The sequence below is a fragment of the Hibiscus syriacus genome, unplaced genomic scaffold, assembly GCF_006381635.1.
Source record: "Hibiscus syriacus cultivar Baekdansim isolate YM2019G1 unplaced genomic scaffold, ASM638163v2 tig00000715_pilon, whole genome shotgun sequence".
Classification (NCBI taxonomy): Eukaryota; Viridiplantae; Streptophyta; class Magnoliopsida; order Malvales; family Malvaceae; genus Hibiscus; species Hibiscus syriacus.
The window spans coordinates 915,617-938,038 of NW_024061811.1; the positions used below are offsets into that span (position 1 = coordinate 915,617).

Genomic DNA, 22,422 nt, shown 5'->3' on the forward strand with positions numbered 1-22,422 from the left:
GGACCGTGTATTAGATCCTTTTATTAGGAACCTTAAGTTAGTGATACCTAGTCGTGTCTTGCCGTATTTAGTAGAGGATGGATTCGGTTACATAGGTAGATATCAGGGTCATTGTAAGATAGAACCAGACCTTATTTATGCCTTAGTAGAGCGGTGGAGGCCGGAGACCCACACATTCCATCTTCCGTTCAGAGAGTGCACGATTACACTTGAGGATGTTTCTATGCACCTGGGGCTTCCTGTGGATGGAGATGTGATATCGGTGATCGTGCAGGGTTCATGGACTGCTTTGTGTTGGGATAATCTAGGACGTGTCCAGGAAAGTTTTAACGGTGGTCGGATACCGTTAAATTGGTTAGATGCCAATTTTCTGGAGTTGAGCAAGGACGCGTCAGATGATGAAGTTAAAATATATACACGAGCATGCATACTGCAGCTGATAGGAGGGTTGTTGATGCCGGACAAATTGCACAACCAAGTTCACTGTATGTGGTTGCGACATCTTATCGACTTTTGTGTAGCCGGATCACTCAGTTGTGGCTCGGCAGTTTTGGCTTTTATGTGCAGGGAGATATGTCGAGTCACTGACTACAAGTGTAATGCTATCGGCGGATATCTCCTGCTGCTGCAGTCTTGGGCATGGTATCGATTTCCCTTTTTATGTCCCGTTGTGAAGAATTCATTCGTATTTCCGCTACTCTTGAGGTAATTATAAAACTGATTTCATATATTAATCATTTTATACAGTGTATAATAATTTTTTTCCCTTGAATAGGTGGTCTACTGACAGGAAAAATCATCAGGAGCTACCTGATGATTTAGAAAAAAATTAGGGTGCTAATCGATCAGAAGGCTGGAACACATGTATGAATTTTAATGTTTAAAAATCGATTTTAGATTATAGTTATATAATTAGATTATTATTTTGATAAAAATTATGTATATTTGTTTTAGTTTGAATGGGTTCCATATTCTAATGGTGATGTGAGGACGGTGATCCAACCTGAGTTAAGGGGCCCATCAGATGTTTGGATGGCAACGATCCCTTTGATCTGTTATGCAACCGTCGAGTGGCACTCCACTGATCGTATGATCTGGCAATTTGGTTGTTTTCAACCAATTCTGAAAGCACCTCGCAATATGGATGAGTTGCATAGCACAGATAGACGCGACAAGACCGATACAGATTGGCTGGTGAGGAATCATGAGTGGGTCGTATTGTGGGAGGATCGACATCGACGCATTCCCCGTAGAGAGCCCATTTATGTTGATGACTTGACGGTTAGTGATGATTATTATGAGTGGTTCAACAGAAATGGAAAACCATTTATACTTCCCGAGGATGCACGAGGGCGGACCTTTCCACGACGTCGACAGAGACATTCACCGACACAGCACCATCATCCCCCGACTCGTGGACGGAGAGCAGGTGCTTCCGGTTCATCCTCAGCTGCACCAGCAGGACCTTCATAGCAGCCACTGTCTGTAGCGACTTACATACCGCAGCCATATATGATGCCGTCACCGCCTTTCCATTATTAGATGTCGCCGCCTTCACATGGTTTTATGAGCCCGCCGCCTCCACCTTCACAGAGTTTTATGACCCCTCCTAGAGGCTATTATGGGTCTATGTTTGCAGATCTGACTTAGGGTTCATATACTAGATATTTGGTGGGTTCAGCCTCATCACCCATGGCTGTAGCACAGATACCTCCTGTACAGTTTTCACACTCAGTGATGTCTGGGTTTTATAAGTTTTCCCAGTTTTCGTAGGCCGGTGGGATAGTTAGTCATACACCTCCAGGGTCCTTATTCTATGGAGGTGCTTCATCGTCATCAGCTTCTCATCAACAAAATTTAGCTGCTCAGGAAGACGACGACAACGATAATGATGGTGATGATGATGACAGCGAGGAGTCACAACCAGTGATACGAAGAAATCCTCCTCGAGACCGACAACCACCGCCCTACGGAACACATTCGCGTCGCAGGCATCGATAGATTTTGTTTTTTTATATTTGTATTTAGTACTTTTTATTGTAGTTGTTTATTGGATTTTTTATTGTATTTTTTTATTTATCATTTAATACTTACTTTAATTCGTTAATATGGTTGGATTTATTTTAATTTATTTTGTTAAATTTGTTGGACTTTTTGTTAATTTATTTTGATTAATTTTGTTTATTACCATTTAATATTAGTTATTGTAATTTGGTTATCATTTACCATTTAATACTTATTGTATCGTTAATATCAGTTATTCGTTAATATAACACCAACTTCCAATCTCGTATAATTGTATCGTTTTTTTAATCTTCATCAGTGGTTTTCGAATAACATTAACTTGAAGTAAATGCAAATTAAAGTACAATAATTATTAATTAATAAACAACTACATCATTTCATCATCAATTGTTACTTGATGACAACAGAAGTGGACATGTTTTTCTAGTGTGTCATGGGTTTCTACAATGCCCACATCTTCTGTCTTGTCTAGATCTTTCTCGAATATCTATATCACAATGAATTCGATTGGATTTTGGACAACCACGCTCCCTCAATAAACTCGAATTTGGTATACTCGGAAGCTAATCTTGAACCCCATCAGGGTCTTTGTCATTACCTATGGGGGGAACTCAAATTCGTATACCTTAAAACTTTAGATAGTAGGTATACGTGATCCACAAAATGGTTATAGTCTTGACATGTATGCGAGAAAGTTGCTATCACATGAGAGCATGGATATTTCAAAGCTTGAAAAAACCCGCAGTCGCATGTTCTATCCCTTAGATTTACTCTTAACGATACAACATCAATCCCCTGAAGAGGTCGCGACAACTCTGTGACACGAAACATTTCATGCCTTCTAGAGAAGCTTGTTACAAACATCCCATTTGATGCAAAAATTTTTTTCTGTAGATCTGCAACTAATCTAGGGTGATAGATATGACCGCCTTGCATCCAGGTTTGAGTTTATCCCCCGAGCTTCGCAAAAAGTGCCCCCAAACGAAAATATGTAATCTTTACCAAAGCCGTTACAGGTAAGTGACGTGCACCCTTTAAGGTTGAATTGATTACCTCTGCCAAGTTGGTCGTCATGTGCCCATATCGATATCCACCATCATAAGCGTTCATCCACATTTCTTTATTGATGAGGCTGGTGTAATCGAATCCTTCCTCGTTCTTCGCCCGTAAATCTTGAAGCATTGATTCAAACTTTCGAGGAAGAAGTTCGTAACCTGATAAAAAATGTATAACTTATTAGCCAGATCAAAAGGATCGAAAGAAAACAAACTACATCAGTTTCACTTACCCATGCGCACAAGTAATTGACGCTCATCATTCTTCTTGTATCTTCCATGGTAGTTCGTAACAATGTGTCGGAGATAATACTTATGTTGGATAAAGGGTGGTTGCCACATTGGACAAAGACTCCATTGCTGCTTTGATCCCAGCTCTGCGATATGAAATGACAGATTTTTTCATTCATGATAACATGTGCACGTAAATTTCGGAGGAAAAAAGCCCAAGAATATGTATATTCTCCTTCGATAAGAGCAAAAGCAACTGGAAGAATGTTGCGATTACCATCATGGACAACTGCCAATAATAAAACTTGCTTGTATTTTCCATACAAGAAAGTCTCGTCGATCTGGACCACAGGTTTGTAGTATTTGATAGCATTGACGCACTGTGAGTAAGTCCAAAAAACCCGGTAGAATTGGCATCGATCGTAGAGAACTCGATCATTATGGTATGCATAGGAGGTTTCGAAGTCCACAATTGTCCCAAGATTCAACCTCCGTACCAGCCTAAACCAGCCTGGAAGTTCGTTGTAAGATGTTTCCCATTTGCCATGAAGTTTGACAATGACATTTTGTTTTGCCAACCAAGCTTTTTTATAGGAGACATTGTACCCATACTGCGATTGTTTAACTGAAATCAACACAACAACAGCTATATGAGAGCTTGCTTTTACCATGGGCATGATGGATTGGCATATCACTTCCGAGTCCAAGTTGGGATGATCTTGGTTAACCCCTCCAACACAACATGTGTGAGGACCGTTGTATACTGTTAGTTCCCATCTGTTATTTTTCCTCTTCCTCTTCGATACGCAAACCATCCAATTGCATCCGTTTTTGTGTCGGGCACAGTAGCATACATATTTTTTTGTTGTGGAGCGGTCGACTCTCGATTGAACAGAATTACGGATATTGTAATTTTTTATAGCCATCATCGCTTTTTCTTTGCTTGAAAACTCCATGCCTAAATATAACTCATCATTATTTATTGATGAGTAATATCTATAGTCATCGAGATGAGGCATATCCGCAAATTCTGGCGCATACATTACATAATAATCAGCTTCATACATGTGTGCTGGAGGGTCAGTTTGTGCCACATTTGCTGGAACTTCATCCACATCATTATCATCATCAGAGTTGAATTGCGGTGATTCTGGGTGAATGAATAGTCCAGTCTCAGCACCATTCGTACCAGGCTCACGAAACGGTTCTTCTGGTAGAGATGATGGTTCCTTCATGCTCTCCACATTTAGGTCGAAGAACCTACTACTTGCATACCTTCCCCTTGAACTGGAAGGCATATCGACATTCAGATCGAAAAAACTCACAGCCGAATGCCTCCCCTAGAGCTTGAAGCCATCATGTCAAATGGAAACTGCGCAGACTGTTACGTCGATGGAATCTCCATATTAAGGTCAAAGGGATTTGCAGATGAATGTCTTCCCCTTGAACTGGACGCGATGTTGCCATACGGATTGTTCGTCGACCTACCTCGGTACATATCGTAAGGAGTTACGGATGAATGTCTCCCCATTATGGTATTAAAATCATTACACATTACTGTCGTCGGGCTGTCAACTTGTCAATTTGTTCAGCTAGCCCAGTGTGGGAGCTTAATGATTGACCCCGAACAGCACGCACTTGAACAAACTTTGCATACATCTCAATATCGTCATATGAATAATTACTTTGAGAATCAACCATCATTTCAACATCATCATTGTCCGATAGTTCGAACGTTGTATAAGTTAATGACAACAATGATGTTGGAAATCTGTACTGTAACGATGACATTCTTCTACTACTTCAAACATGAATCTTCTTCGAAATCGTCGTTATCAGCTCCTCAAGAGTTATGTTTCTCTTCAATGATATTTTAACACGCTCATTTGATACGAAAATAACGCCGGTTTCATCTTCTCGAATTTTACCACCATAATAAACAATAATTGAAAGTCGCGCCATTCTTTGAGTTTAAAAGTGCTTCAATATTATATCTGCAAAAAAAACAACTGAAACAAAACTGATTAAATAAATAATATATGAACGAAAATATAACACAATAATTTTTTTACACATAAACGTAAATAATTTAAATAATATAATTTTATATTACTACCTATATCGCAAAACTATTTCGACGTATGTTCTCGCTTTCTAATTTTACAAACACAAAAATTAATTGACAACAATTAGTATAATATTTTTTCAAATAATTATAATAAACAATAAGTATAATAAAAAAATGTATCACAAAATTACTTAATAACGAAAAATCGCACGAACTTCTGAATCAAATATGAAAAGATTGTCGGATTGTTGTATTAAATTTTTATAATCAAGAGGAGATGTGAGGAGTTAACGGGGGAAAGAGTATTTATAGCTGGGAAAAGCTATAAGACGCGGTAATTGCACCGCGCCTTACATAATTATATCAGATAAAGCTAAGACGCGGCCCCTGATCCGCGCCTAACATAATTGTGTTAACGGTAAGGCGTGGTCCATGCCCCGCGCTATATCCTACGTGGCCTAAGGCGCGCCCCAGAGGTCGCGTTATACACACATGTATCCCATGTCAACATAAGGTGTGCCTTACCCCACGTGGCGCCAAATCAGCGTTAAACGCGTTGTAGGGGGCGCGTCTTTCTGCAAAGGGTGTTAGATCGGGAAATATAGTCTGAACGGTGCCTGATCGAGAAAAAAATGGTGGACGATGATATATCGAAAAAATTGCCAAGTATTTTCATCCAACATAAAAATATAAAAATATGGCAGTTATTTCAAAAAAAAATGGCAGTTGTAATTTGCCTATTTTCAGAAAATTAAAGCTCAATATTAAAAAAATTTAAAAATAAACAGAAAGAAAAAGATGCTTTTTTTAAAGCAACATTAAGGGTGCGTTTGGTTCACGGAATGTAAGATTACCAGTGGGAATAAAAGATTACCAGGGAATATGATTACTGGGAATGTTACATTATTGTGTTTGGTTGGTTTGGCAGGAATGTAAGATTACAGTGTTTGGTTGGAGGAATAAAAGATTACTGGAATGTATATTATACCAAATTGTCCTTGTTCTATATTTTTTTTAAGAAGTGAAATCATAAATATTTAAACAAAAATTATTTATATAAAAATTTCATTTGTTGATAATATATTACTTGAGTATTTAAATATATCATGTATTATTTTTATTTTAATTAATATAAAATTTTACATAATTTATGTAAAAGTATATTAAAATCTTACATAAACATTTAACTAAATGTTTACATTGTGGAAATTCTTCATAGATATTCATAATAATAAAAAGATGTAAATTATTTTTGTTATCTAAGATATAATATTTATTATATCTTCTATATAAAATAATTTATTTATTTATCTTTTATACTTATACTTATTTATGCATACTTTATCATTATTATTTATCTCATTACTTTATATTACAAAAACATAATTCAAATAAGTAAGAAAATATAACACTAAAAATCATATTGTCTATAATTTTATATTTGACCATAATTCATCATTATCTTTGTTAATATTTTAATAAGTAAGAAAACATAATTTATCAGTAATTGGTTGATGATTTATATTATTTATTCATTCAGTAAGGAATACTTATATTAAATTCGTGGATTCTTTGGTATGTTTGTATGTTGTAACAAGTTTTTTGTGCATTAAACGTGAATAGCTTCTCATCTTTTCTTTCTTTTATTTCAGGTCAAAGAGTGGAATTGGATGTTAACTATGAACCGGATGAGAAACCCGAACCAAAAGCTCCTATTAATAATTGAAAAGTTTTTCAAAAATCAAAATTTATTCCCCCTTAATTTGTGTTGTAACATTTTAAGTTATAATTGTTTGTATCGTATGAATACTAATCAATACTGTGGTTTCAATCGTAAATCAATATCAGAATTTAAATAGTTTATTCATCTCGATGGTACAATGTGTTTGGATTAGAGTGCCCAAACCTAAAACTATCTACATCAGACATTCCCCTCCAATCTCTAACACTTCAAATATGCTCTCTCCAACAGCAGCATCATATAGAGAAAACCTTCATCATTCTTGTCAATCAAACATTCAATTTCACATGATTAATCTCAATTAATCCGAATCGAATGATTCAAATAATTTAGTTTTGGCACTATTTTTTATAATAAAAAAAGTAGTATTGTATAATAATATAAGCAAAATCATATAAAATCGGACAAATGCATGGACCTCGTTAGAAAAAAACTTTCCCAAACCTAGTAGAGGAAAAAGAGTCCACCATACTCCTTACCTTAGCTAAAAATATCAACAGAACAATCTAATCATCTGTAACCAACAGAACAAAACCAGCAGAGGAGCGTCACTCACCCCAAACCAAGGCAAAATTTTCAATGGTACAACACCCTGCACAATGAATCCACAACCTTCAGAACTGAAAACTCAACTTGGGCACCAGCAGAACAATCCCAAGTTACGATAGAACTATAAAGTCAGACCCCACTATTCCTCCCAAACAACATCACTCGAACAATATCAAGACCAAACCTGCAATGCTTTCAATAAAAAAGAAAACTTATTCGAAAACTAGCACATTACTTGCAACTCATATACTACATAACAAAAAGAAGTATAACATTAACCATCAAAAGATTGTACAATGTTCAGACTTACAAAAGATAATAGCCATGACTTTCTAAACGTAATCATTTATGTTGGCTATATTATATACACACAAAATTCTTCAAGTCAAAAGATTGACATATACTTTCTAAGCTACACAAAAAAGTTGGGACCATATTCTAAAGTCACAATCAAAAAGAGATCGACATAATTGTAGAAGGACGACGGTCAAAATGATGGTCTAAATTGACGGCATTCAACCAATTACTTAATCACATAATCTTGCTTGAATTCTTTTGGCAAAGAAAAGAAGAAATCTACCTTGTGCGCATCTTTGCTAATATACTCTCCTGCAGTAAGCATTTCATCAGTGGACAGTCCTTCAATTTTCATGATTTCAGTGAAAATCGATATTCTTCGATCATTTCCTTCTGCCTCTTTTTTCAATAAAGCAGTAATATCCTTAATTTCTTTGGCAGTTTCTCGGTATGTAGTACCGAACTTACTTATCTCCTGTACAAGCTCAGTTAACCCACCATCACTTCGAGACCTTTTCTTGCTAGCTACTTTTTTCATTATAGGGGTAGAGCCAATAGCATCAGATGTTTGGCAAGTTGAAGCACCAATATCCTCTCTTGATTCAGAATCTCTTACTCCCTTTTCTTCAAGTAATGCATCTATAAATGCATTATCTTCTACATCAATATGTTCCACTGCATCAGCTGCTGTCTCTGCTGCTATTCCTGTAGCTCTTTCTTTTCCAAATATATGAACAAAGTCATCAAAGAATGGAAATGTCATGTTTCTCAATCCAGCAGCAGTTGGATGATTCTACAATATAATAAAATTGCAGATTTAATAAATCTTACAAATCTAAGTAGATAACAAAGAGTATAGAAAGAAGATAAATTCAATTAAAATACTTACTCTAACCCAATCATCAAACACATCCTTTGGTGCAGTTAAACATTTTTCTTCTTCATTCCAACCGAATCCACTTCCAATATTCAACATTTCAGATAAAACATTGTATTGTCTTTTGAGTAGCTTCACTCTAGATTCAATATGTGGATGGGCCCTAATTTGTGATGTTGGAAGCTTGATTTCTAACATCTTTTCAAGGTTAGATAGATAACCTGATCTAAATGTTCCATTATCAGCTTTCCAATGTGGGTCTTCAGCCAAAATGTGTAAACATTCAACAAGTGCAACATCCTCCTCTTTAGTCCATGTCCTTTTAGTTCCTAAAGACTTAACCTTTCTAGATGTCGGTTTTTCCCCCCTTTGAGATTCCATATTTGATGTTGACATATTGCTCTTCGAAACAATCTAAGAAGATGTATATAAAAAATGCATAACATAACATAAAATATGTCATCATTGTCAATACTAATCATAAATGAAATTTAAAATAGTAACATAATATAAATCAAATGTAGTGAATGACATAAATAATGAATGGCCATAGCAAATAAAATTTGAATTTTATAGGAGATAAATACATAAAATTTAATAAAGTTTATGCCATAAAATATAAAGATGTCAAATACATGAAAGTAATGACCACTAACATTAGATAAAATATAAGGTGAAAGTCATACATAACATAAAATAACATCTATCCTAAAGTACGTGACGCCAACCAACTAGTAAATATATCTTCTGCTAATTTGTCTCTCCACTCAGTCCAAGCACTGTTTGGCTCACAATGTCTGATCATTTCTACTTCATTAATCTCTTCAACATGCCTATTATCTTCAGTATAGTCAGATTCAATAGGATCGATTGACATCTCAGATCTTATGAAATTATGAAGAAGACAACAAGCGGAAATGAGTCTACATTTTGTTTTCACTGGATAAAATGATTTTTCCCTTAAAATTGCCCATCTCGCTTTCAATATGCCGAAGCATCTCTCAAAGCAATTCCTAGTTTGAGAATGTTTCATGTTGAAATATTCTTGAGGGGTGGTAGATTGGTGTCCTTCTCTCCAATCATTCAAGTGGTATCTTTGACCTCTATATGGTGCAAGAAATTCCTCTCCATTCGTGTATCCGGCATCACATAAGTAGTAACACCCTATATTATTTTAATTTAAAAAGTAAATTAATATACAAAACTTGTAAGAATTTTACATTCTTATATATATATATATATATATATATATATTAATGACCTAATAATTTACCTTGTGGAACATTTAAACCATTTCTTCTACTAATGGCATCTCTGAGTATTCTACCATCAGCTGCAGAACCTTCCTACCCAGGTAAAACATAAATGAATTGCATGTTTGGTGTGCAAACACCAAGTACATTTGTCGCAATTTCATTTTTTCTTGTTCTGTATCTAGGTTTATCGATTGCAACTACATTGACCTTAATATACGTTCCATCTAGAGCACCCAAACATCCCTATATTCATCAAATAAAGTTAAATTGCATTATTACTATCCATTTATGTATTAAACATTAGTAATTAACTTAAAAGAAAGTTTAGAATTATGATATAATACCTTAAACCATTTCCATCTATCATCTGTTGAATTATCTTGTATCGGTTCTGGTTTTCTAAAAAGGATCGGATGCAGTTTCAAGACTGAAGCTAACACTGTATGGAGAACTCTACTAATTGTTTCACCAGATCTTACTGTTTGACGTTTTAAAACTCTAATCTTAATATGGTGGGATATAATATGAAGGAAAGTAATAACCATTTCTTCTATAGACATATATCGACTCTCTTTTAACCCACTTTGACTTTGTAATAGGTGACACAATTTGAGAAATGTTGTCCTATCCATTCGACAATTATCAACACTTTGTCAATCACTTTCAAATACAATTTTATGTAAATTAAGTGATCTAATATTATGTCTATAAAGTCTTTCATGTGCATAAGTTATTTTAGGATGATTTTTATATTTTCTAAGAATAACTGAAATAACCATAAGCATATGACACACAATCTCCATCATTTGCAGTTGTAAAATAAGAATTGTGGCGATATGTGTCTTCTTTCGCATTGGTAAATGAGCCATAACTGTTATTATGAACAAACATATTAATATTAGAAAATAATAATATTTAACAAGAACAATTGTTTATCATGACAATAAAAATAATTGAACACTAATTTAACAGTTTCATAAACAAAGCATGCTTAAACACCGATGACGGGTTTCATATTAATACCTTAATTTTTTATTAAAACGATACAACTGCATCACAAGGCATAGTTAGTAAAATTCTTTTACTTAATACTAACATTGTTTGCTTGGTAGAAACTAGCATTCTAATTAACCATTCACCGTTCGAGTGTATATACTTGTTGAGGGCGATCGTCTTTTTAAAGGCAATAAGGTCTAGTAGCTTTGCTTGCAAGAAAGAAGGCCTATATAAATAAGTTTAGGCTTTACAACCAAAACAATTATTCCTAACATATTATTATCTTTGAATCGATAGTAGAAACTAGAGGTTCTTATAACCCTATTTTCCCTAGAGTTCCATCTTATTTCCTAATCGTTTGTCATGCCCTAGTCCTATTAATTCACTGTTGTTTTCCCTTTTTAACAACATCAATGTCGTTTACGTTTTGTCCGTGTCTTGTTTGATATGAATAAGCAAGAACTTACGTTTATTGTTGGTGAATGATGTCAGAATTAGGATCTGGCTTGTAAAACTATCAAGTTTCAATTAACAGATGTAAATGGTAGTTTCATTTTCATTGCGTTTCTCTTTCTGGAGTCTTCTTCCCTATTGAAATTCTAAAAGCTTATAACCATGGGATATTGTTGTTCCTGTAAGGTCAAATTTTACGGGTGATCCCTGTAAGTAACTAAAGTTGCAAAGATCAAGTACCAGTAACATTTGTCGTTGCAAATATGTAATAAGGGACTTAGCTTCATAGACATTCCCAAAATTTTTGATTGAATAACATTTTAAATCTTTATTAATTTAAATTTAAGTAAAATTAAACTTTTTTTATAAAAAATTTTAAAGTAAATACATATAAATTTTATTATTTTAAATTTAAATATTTTATCCCTCTAAATATTTGAATGTGGTTTAGTCGTGTTCATAATTATTTAACTTTCTTCTATGAATTTAAAATTGTTGAATGCGGTTATCAGCAGCAGTGAATGAAAAATGCTCTCATGCCTTCTTTTCATGGACGATTATGCACCACCAACCCAGACTCGTATCTGGGTTTAAGCAAGAAGAGCACTTGTTCAGGGTCTCTCATCAAAGACTTCGAACAAAAATTAAAATTAATTTCTTTTTTTTTGTGGAGGCCCCAATCAAAGTTAAAATTAATAACCACATCAATTACGACTTAAATTCATAAACGTTCTTCAGCTACTCTTGAAAAAATAGACACCAACTATTTTACATTTCAGTACCATGTAGAGATATCAAGCTGCCATTAGTATCTTATGTGATTTAGCCCTATACATTAGCAAAAAGATCACAAAAGGTACTGCAGAACCAGAATATGATGACCAGAGATGCTGCACTAAGTTATTCTATATGATACAATATTGGGTACACATATCCGGGACATGCATTTTATAAAAGCAACATCTGGCGCTATCAGAAAATAATATGGAACTCCATATTATTTTATCATTAAAACTATTTGTTCAGGTTAGGGACACGAGGCTGGAGTTGGAGCAGGTGCAATTGCAAGTTTTATTTAAGACCTTTGATGCTTAACTTTAGCTAAAGGAGAAGTATATCTTTAGGGAGCTTCAGGACTTGATAATCATATGAAGGTGAAAGTCTAAATCTTTTATTTTATCATAAATTATGCCTTTTCCAGTTTATGCTTTGTCTAATTGTGAGTGAAACAGCTAGTTCATCTCATCATTCTGAGTGTTTACCAGGTTACAAAAATTTTGACTCAGTGAGCATCATTATACCTCCTTCAACTCTTTATGCACCATAAGAACATAAGCAAGGTTTAGCAAGCTTCAAAGACTAAATTAGTACCACAATTTGATCAAACAAGCAAAAATCACTGTATTAAAGACTCAATGCTAATTTAAGAGATTTGAGCAAGATGATAAATCCAACTCTTTTCTATCTACTTAAGGTCAGAAATCACACAAAAACAATCTCAGAATGCATGCTATGAGAAGTAAAATGCAGGATCAAAAGTGTAAATATAAAGATGAAGCAGAAAATACTTCTCTATTTGGCACACACTCAACTTCAATGGCAAACGATAGGAAAGAAAGACAAATTAAATAAGAGCAACACTAACAAGGAATGAACATAACGTGTTTAAGATCTTTTGTAAATCCTAAAAAATGGACACAAATATCATTCATGAACTTGGGGAAGAATACGGGTTCCACTAATCGATTTTCAACATCAACTCTTGCAGAAAATGGGTTCAACATTCCTAAAGTACTTTTCAATCTCATAATTAAACTTTGAAAGAATAATAATGAAAAAGAGGTATTTCAGCGTTAACAGCTAAATAATCCCCAAATCATATTTTGTTTGGCATGCATGCCTCAGCTAGCTTATGAGAAAAACAAAAGCTTCAAATGAAACAGGAATAAAAAAAACAGATTTGCTGTGAGATTTACGCACTAGCCTTTCCAAAAAAAAAGCAGATTTGGATGCGGAAGAAACTAAAATCAAAATTAATGTATACATCTGTTAATCGAATTCCATGGATGCCTAAAAACCTAGCTTCTTAAACAATCAAACGAAACAAGAAAAAAACCTAAACAAAAAAATGTGTTGGAAAAAAAGGAATTGAGGATCAAAGAAAGCATCAAACAATGTGGTGAGTAATTTAACAACAGAAGGAAGCAAGGATTAAAATAAAGTACCATATAGCGAAGGGAGGGGCGGGCGGTAGAACTTGACAGAAACGAAGATGATAAGAGATTTCTTTGATGAAATCCAAGGCTTGGAAGAAGAAGCACTGACAAACGGACGGGAAGAGGGTATTTTTCGCCCTTAGAACAGGGAATAAAACAATACCTAAGCAAGACATGGGATTAACATTCCCTGTAAAAAGAGAGAAAATATTATTGTTGATAATTTTTTATTACTCTCCTATTGAGAAACTTGCCCATCCAAACATAGGAATATTAATCAGAAAAAAAAATTCCCGCTAGAAATCCTCAATTCCATGATCCAAACACCCCGGATCAAAATTTTCAAAAGAAACCACCTTCAAAAACTGTGGAAAACCCTCTTTTTCTCTGGAAGTTGTCACTGTTAATCTCTGTTTCATTATCAAAATCACCACTAAAACCAGATGCTTATTTACATTTCGTTTTGATCATTCAATGAATTAAAAAGAAGAAGAAAACGAAAAGAACCCCATCGTCTGCCACCTTTTGATCATTCAAGCTATCAGATTTTCAATCCAATCACATTGGCTGCCGTTGGATTTGATGACGCCGACGTTGCCATGTAGCCGGCGTTGCTAGATCCTAGAGGAGCTTCTTTTTTCCTCCTCTTGTTCAACTCCCATTGGTCAGGCTTCGTTTGTTCCTTTAACGGTTAATACTTTTGGGTCTTTCTCTGTTTATTTGTGTTCAATCTAATAAGTTTTCACGAGAGAAAATGAACTCATCTTCTAGTTTTGGTTTTGGAGGTGATCTTAGTTCTGGGTTTTCCAAATCGACCCCGAATAATGTCAATTTTAGTTTCAATTCGCCTTCTATGCAAAGATCATCGGGAGGCCTTCCGAGGCCAAAGCCTGCCAAAAGTAAAAAGCAATCGAATTCCCATAATTCGAAATCTTCAGGCAAGTTAGAAAACCGGGCAGGCCCCGGTTTTAATCTGTTGCGACACCCTAGCCTTTCTGATGGGAGTGACTTGGGTGGGAATTTATTTTCCAAGCTCTCAAATGATATAACGAAGGTGAACATTGAGAACTATTGTTCAAAAGGTGGTTGGAGTAATAACAATGATGACAATGTAGGTAGTTTTATTGGTAGTGGTGTGGAAACTGAAAAACTTCGGCACAAGTTCCGGAGCAAATTGAATATTACAGGCAATGATGTTGACGATGGCGCTAAGAAGGATTTTGCATTTAAGGCTGGAAAAGGTAATTTGGTTCGAAGTGTGTCGGATACGCTTAGTGATGGGGTTAAGAATTTGAACAAGAAGGGGTTTGATGATAATAACACCAAGGAGAGTTGTGAAAGCTCTGGTCAGCCTGGTTGGAAAAGGGATAAGATATTATCAGCTGGAAGAGAGATGAAGCTGAATATTGGGAGTACAATGGGAGATTCTACTAGTCAAACAGACAGGGGATTTACTTTCCAGGCGGCCACAACTAAAGCTCATATGGATAAACCAAAAACTGATATTAGACCTGGTGGAGCTGCAGCATCAACAACTTTGTTTTCATCTAACACCTTGCCTTTCCAGACTGGTTCAAATACCTTTGGCATGACTTCTGATAAACCAGGAAACAAAGATGAATTTTGTTTTACAGCCAAAAAAGATGCTATAGAAACATCCTTTGTAGAATTCAAAACACCAAATTCACAGGCAAATAGAACCTTTGGCTTAAATAAAAATTTGGAATTTGATGCAAAAAGAGAAATTGGTACAAGCACAAAAGTCAAGAAAAAGAAGGGTAAATCGAAGCAGCCTAAACCTGTCCAGTTGTGGCATGGACCAGATTTTGTTTCAAGTAATACTAGCGCTCGTTGTTCAAGAGAACCTTCTGTAACTTCAGAGGAGTCTTTCAGTATTGATAACGAAGATGACTTCAGTGATATACAGTCAGCAGTTTCACATAATGCAATAGATGGAGATCTTGTTGTTACAGCACAGAGTACGAATATAATAGAAGGTAGGGTGAAAGATGAACTAAAAGAGGAGGGTTCTGGAAATGTTTTTGATGGTGTTGCGGCTGAAGCTACCCAAGAAGATTCTGTGCATGGGTCCAAAACTGAGAGCTTTGCAGTTGCAGCAGAGGATATTGATCAAAACAGTGATATCGCTCTTAGCTCAGCTGAAACTGAAGTCAGTTCAAGAACAAGTATCGACAGGCAAGATAGTGATGGCCAGATGTTCTTTAGTTCCCCTTCTAATTCGGAACATATAAGTGGCTTTGACTTCACCTTTGCCGCATGTCCTTCTGATAAAAGTCAACCACCACCACCAAGTTGCCACCACAAAAAGAAGAATTCGGCTAAAAGTGCTTCATTGCATATATCCCCTAGGCAAGACCTGAAAGCAGAAGTTTCTACTATGCAAAGCAAGGTTGAAGGAAATTCCAGGGTGGACAAAGGACCTGAGGATAAATGTGAACCTAATTTGAGCTGTTCAAACACTGCAGCTATGGAATCATGTGAAAAGTGGCGGTTAAGGTTATTATTAATTAGAATTTTATAATTGACCTTTATTCTTTTAGAACATATACTTTTCACGTAGATTAATTTTCTTATAGATCTTGTTTTGCCATCTTGTAATTTGATGATGTGACCTCTGTTTGTGCTTGATTTCCCTTCAACGATGAATATATTTTTTTACTGATATGTACCAGGGGAAATCAAGCCTATGCAAATGGGGATTCATCTAAAGCTGAGGAATATTATATGCAAGGGATAAGTTGTATTCCCGCAGGTGAGAAATCTACAAGCTGTCTTCGTGCATTGATGTTGTGCTATAGCAACCTTGCAGCCACACACATGTCTCTTGGAAGAATGAGAGATGCACTTGGAGATTGTATGATGGCCATCTCAATAGATCCCAACTTTTTGAGGGTTCAACTTAGAGCAGCAAAGTAAGGCTCTACATTTGTTTCATTTTCTTTATTTGAGCTACCTCATTTTCCAGGATTCTACGTGTTTATCCTAGAACCCTATAAATTCCTTTATATACCAAGCTTATTGAAGATTTGTTGCATCATGAATGATGATTTACAGGTATTTGTTTCAAATTGCCCATAGATGCAGCTTTGATGCCATTTTCAAATCTTAGCACTTCCATTTGATGACCTTTTGTAGTGCTTAATATTATTTCTATCAGTTAAATTACCATGTTTTCCATTTTTTTCTTATATCTGCTCTCTTTTGGAGTTAATATTTCTCCTCATTCTTATCCAGTTGTTAGGATATTATTTTGGCATCAATTTTCATGTCAATTCTTTGATGTTAGTCCGAGTCTCATTTCTATTGCCTTTCCATTTTCTCTCCTAACTTGCTTCTTTATTTCTTTTCCTTCAAGTTGCTACCTTGCCCTTGGGGAAGTTGAGAATGCAATGCGCTATTTCAGGAAGTGCTTACAGTCTGGAACTGATGTTTGTGTGGACCGAAAAGTTGCAGTAGAAGCCTCTGATGGCCTACAAAAAGCTCAGGTGCTGATTATTATTTGAGAGGAGCTAGTATATTATTGTTCTTCTTTTATTCAAGTTCATTTGATACGGTTTGAGTTAATTATCATATTAGTTACTACTTACGATTTATTCTTTATCTCCCCAAAGATCATTTAATTTTGCAAAAGTCCCTACTGAATAATGCATTGTGTCCTCATTTGAGATTATGCTGCTGAGTAGCCCATCATCTTTGAATTATGGCTGCAGGTATGTTGTAGTTTGTATTTGCAATGAAATTTTGAAGCCAAAGAAACATGATCAATTTAGTTAGTTTAGGATCCTAAACTACATGAGACCAAAATTTATGAACTTGATCAAGAACATGATCCTGACTTTCTCATAGTATATGATTGCTATCTGTTTAACGTGACTGTCTGATTGATTATATGAGAAACAACAAGCTGTGGTAATCAAATAATTGCTGCACTTTTGCAAATGAGTCCAAAATATTGTCTTTAGGCTTTAAGGAGTTGAAGTCCTTCATACAAGTTTCAGAGCTTGATACTTTATAGTTTCAACCTTTTCTCTTAAAAATCATATATATTTCTATTTACAATTAATGGGTGAAAATAATATCAACCAGCAGCTACAGGAGCAGAATTGATGCTCGAAAGTGAAAAAGGTGGTTGGTTACTAAAGGAAGCTTAATGATCCACGACATGCTCTAATCAGTGGACAGGTTTAAAGTCATAATAATGCACATATGAGTTATATTAATTCTTGGCGGACCACTTGCTCCAATTTATTAACTTGCGTGGCTGAATTAATTCACTTTTTGGCTATATGTTGTTTTTGAGAAGTTTAATTGCTATTTTCTATGCCATGGAACCACAACTCTGAATTTAAATTTCTTGTAGTGTCATCCTAAAAAAAAGAATTTCTGTGTCTATAGGTCTGTGCATGTGCAAATGTATGTGGTGGTGGAAGGGGTTTACATTTTTTTCTTCTTTTATATCGTTAGCTGGTGGAAGTTGTATGATTGCTTTGATAGCCACTCTTGCTAGCTTTGTTGAATTTATTCATTTTTCAGCTTCACTATGTTGGGTTTATTTGCGGTGATGGTAATTTGGCTGATTAGTGGTTTCTTATTTGGCAGAAATTGTCTGAATGCATGCATCACTCGGCTCTACTTTTGCAAAGCAAAATGTCTGAAAATGCAGAGACTGCTTTGGAAGTAATTGCTGAGGCCTTGCAAATAAGCGCGGTTTCGGATCAATTACTTGAAATGAAAGCAGAGGCTTTTTTAATTGTAAGTGTAATTTTTTTGACATATGCTTGTTTAAATGAGCAACTTGTGAAAGTAGGTGGTTTACTGTAATTGAAGCATATGTTAAATAACAGGAAGATTGTTGGAATCATATTAACATTTTTGCAATATGGCAGCTAGGCAAATATGAAGATGTAATTCAGCTGTGTGAGCAGACATTTGATTCTGCTGAAAAGAATTCTTCTTCATTAGATGTCATTGGCCAACCGGCCAATCCAGATAGTTCTGGCTTCTCGAAGGATCCTACCTTTAGAACTTGGCGGTGTCACCTGATCTTCAAATCTTACTTTCATCTAGGAAAGCTTGAAGAGGCTATTGCTTTTCTGGAGAAGCAAGAGGAATTTCTATCCACTACAAATAGGTAAAATTGACACCATTGTCTTTCAAAATATTCTAATTTATGCCATGAAGTACAATGATTATTGCACATTTTGAGTGTGTCCAGGGATGGAAGAAACAGTTTGGAATCATCAATTCCGTTGGCTGCTACTGTACGTGAGCTCCTAAGCCATAAGGTATTTCCTCGATATGCTTTTTAACTTGAGAATCAGGTTTTAAATAAAAAAGTTAGGATTGGGTCAAGGTGATTTTTGGTTGACCATGTGGTATATGTGGTCTAAAAATGTCAAGTTTTATATATAAATTTATATTTTCAATACAATCAATTAGATTAGTTTAAAGGAGGAAGGGGGAAGAGGGAAGAGGTTACACACGGATTGAACCCTGGACCTTGTACCAGCATAACTTGACACTACACAAGTTATTTCCACTGAAATATTTTTATTTACAAGTTTATTATAATTGAATACATTAATTCAATAATAAAATATAATTAAGATTAATATATACTAAAAAGTAATTTATTTCTTAATTATACATTAACGTATAATAAAGATTGAACCCTGGAACTGAGATATTGTAACAACATATAAATGATTAGTAGAAACTTGTATCAATTAGTTTTTTCTTTCTTTCAGAAGTTTGATATGCTTTGGTGGGGCATAGATAAAAACTTTGTTATCAATACAATTGTTTCTTTCTTCTTCAGGCTGCAGGGAATGAAGCATTTCAATCAGGCAAAAACTTAGAAGCTGTTGAACATTATACTGCGGCTTTATCTTGCAATGTGGAGTCACGGCCTTTTGCAGCTATTTGTTTTTGTAATCGTGCTGCTGCATACAAAGCGCAAGGCCAAGTCACTGATGCTATTGCTGATTGCAGTCTCTCCATAGCACTTGATGGCAATTATTTGAAGGTTTTTTTTCCTGCAAACTGATTTATCTTTGTGCTCTTACTTGTTCATATGATTTTCTCTCTGCGGAAGTGGTTGGAGGAATCTGAGTAGAGAGATTGAATCGGTCAGTCCATTGTGTATTCACTATGAATGAAAAAAAAAACAAGGGTCTCACATTCAAAAGTCATTCTAAATAAAATTGGTTAATCTAACTGCAAAAAACCTCCAAAGGGAGAAGGTGAATGAAGTCATCTAATAGCTACTAAGCACATGCACAAGCTCAATTTGTAGGACTGCCTGGATGGTTTTATCGTTGTATTGCAGTAAACTATAAATGTTGAATATGAGCAAAAAGGAAACTATAAATGCCTAATGCTAAGTAATTGGAAAATGCATAAACGAAATGCCTTTACTAGAAATTTCTCTTAATTTGCTGGTTAAAATGGGGAATTTCTTATTCTCTTTCTCGTTATCAACACTTATTTTTCCAGAAGTTCTCATGTATGCCCAATAAGTTTGGCTCAGTATCGTGTTGTATGGATCTATTGCAAGTATTCACTCCTGGAAAATATTGCTTTCTGAATGATTGGAGCCTCAGGAGCAGCCTTTGTTATGTGTTTATCCACTTTCAATACATTTCTTTGCTTCCTATCACCTTCTAGTGGCATTCCTTCTTGGTTTTATACTGTGTAGGATGCATTCTTGAACCAAAGTCAACATAAATGGTTAGATTTATTGTGAAATTCATAGATCATTTTAAAATGATGTCTTTGCAGGCACTTTCTAGACGTGCCACATTATATGAGAAGATTAGAGATTATAGGAAAGCAACTAATGATCTTGAAAGACTTCTTTCTCTTCTCATGAAGCAAACATAGATGAAGACCAATCAAACTGGATTATCCGAAAGATCTGTTAACTTGGCAAACGACACGAGACATGCTTGTTCGTGGCTTTCTGAAATTGAGGAAGAAAGCAAAAAGGAAGTGCCTTTGGATTTCTATCTCATCTTGTAAGTTTCTTATGTACTTGGATCTTGATGCTACTTTCTTCTTAGGCTTAATATTAAATAATTTGTTAGCTTTTACCTTAAACCTTTCTAATATTATTGTATGGGTAGTAAATTTTAGATTTCGTGAAAGGGGTTTAAAACATTCCATTCATCTAACCACGTATGCTATTTTTACTGTAATGGCAGGGGGGTTGAACCGTCTGTTTCACCGGCAGAAATTAAGAAGGCATATCGGAGAGCTGCTCTTAGGCATCATCCTGACAAGGTTTCTTATATCTGTTGCTATATGCATAGTTTTAGAAGTTTGGTGGGGATATGACAGGTTTTATACATATGTAGGCTGTTCAATCCCTGGTAAGAACTGAAAATGGAGACAATAAGATCTGGAAGGAGATAAGAGAAGAAGCCTACAAGGATGCGGACAAACTATTTAAGATAATTGGAGAGGCATATGCTGTACTTTCAGACCCTACCAAGGTATATGTTATCCTCCTCGAATTTGCCTATCCCTTCCTTAACCTTGAGGAGCATTATAATAACTTTATTTATTATGGTATTATGTTATTCTTGGCAAATATGGTATTTATCTTGCAACATTGTCTTTCTGCAGCGCTCAAGGTACGACTCTGAAGAAGAGACAAGGAACTTGCAAAAGAAACATTTTGCACATACATCCAGAGCGGCTGCAGATGGTTATAGTTATTCGTTCGATAAAAGCAGTGGTATGCAATCACGGAGGGAGTCCAGGAGATCGTTTGGCTACTCGAGCTCCAGAGGGTCTAAAGCCACTCGTTCTAACAGATTCTTTTGACAATTGCGGGCCACGTGTTTGACAATCTCGGGATATCTGATCAAGTTAAATGATGATTTCTAGGAGATTTGGATCTATATAGGGAATCTACAGAAAGGAATTTACATCAACCACTCCCTATAACTATTTGAACTTCCAGGAGGTAATACAATATGGTTGAAAGCATCGATGCAAATTCTGGGTAATGCCAGTACCTAAAGAGCAATTCTTTTTTTCTTTTCTTTTTTGAGGGGTTTTCTCACAGTTTGTGTATGGTTTCTAAACTTTGAAATAATGAAGTCCATGTTTTAAGCCTGGATGGCCTTTCGGTTCAAGGAAATTGCTTGTTCATAAAGGAAGTCGAGTAAATGTACAGACATTACGAAGAACTTCATTTTTGTTGTTGTTGCAGTTTTCTACATCTCCAGCTGACATTCGAACTAAGAATGTATCATTTTTTTTGTTATACTTTCCCCTTCTTTCTGAACTTGATTGTTTCATTATATTGCAATCTTCATTATTGGAATTGATAATTTAATTTCCGACACAGATGTAAACTCTATGTTTACACACTTTAACATAATTAGTATGGCATGTTTATTTAAATATGTATTTTTATTTAGGGTTTCAATACATATTCATTTTACTATTTATGAAAATTAATCATTTTCAGGGTTTATGGTTGTGTATCCAATAATTTTATCTTCAACATTCGAACATAAATTCTCTCCTACCAGAGGTGAAAGAAAACACAACTTCGTAATACATAGAACATGCAAGATTTTATTACAAAAGCTTACCAACTAAGCATAACATGATTAAAAGTTGGAA

General features: G+C 35.2%; 3 protein-coding genes across 3 annotated transcripts; 2 read left to right on the top strand and 1 right to left on the bottom strand.

Moving 5' to 3' along the window:
• Positions 1-8,192: 8,192 nt before the first annotated feature.
• On the bottom strand, positions 8,193-9,224 carry LOC120210365 (uncharacterized protein At2g29880-like). The gene is made up of 2 exons (XM_039209122.1): positions 8,856-9,224; positions 8,193-8,759 (listed from the first exon to the last, which is right to left on the bottom strand). Exons 1-2 carry the CDS (start codon positions 9,222-9,224, stop codon positions 8,193-8,195), a joined length of 936 nt encoding a protein of 311 aa, XP_039065053.1.
• A 4,876-nt stretch (positions 9,225-14,100) lies between these two features.
• Positions 14,101-20,692, top strand: LOC120211279. The gene is made up of 8 exons (XM_039209863.1): positions 14,101-16,281; positions 16,458-16,697; positions 17,141-17,270; positions 18,385-18,537; positions 18,672-18,916; positions 19,001-19,070; positions 19,604-19,810; positions 20,566-20,692. Exons 1-8 carry the CDS (start codon positions 14,519-14,521, stop codon positions 20,665-20,667), a joined length of 2,910 nt encoding a protein of 969 aa, XP_039065794.1. The 5' UTR covers positions 14,101-14,518; the 3' UTR covers positions 20,668-20,692.
• LOC120211289 (protein CAJ1-like) lies at positions 20,636-22,054 on the top strand. The gene is made up of 4 exons (XM_039209868.1): positions 20,636-20,801; positions 20,988-21,066; positions 21,141-21,278; positions 21,412-22,054. The coding sequence occupies exons 1-4, from the start codon at positions 20,668-20,670 to the stop codon at positions 21,610-21,612; spliced, it is 552 nt and encodes a 183-aa protein (XP_039065799.1). The 5' UTR covers positions 20,636-20,667; the 3' UTR covers positions 21,613-22,054.
• Positions 22,055-22,422: the final 368 nt, after the last annotated feature.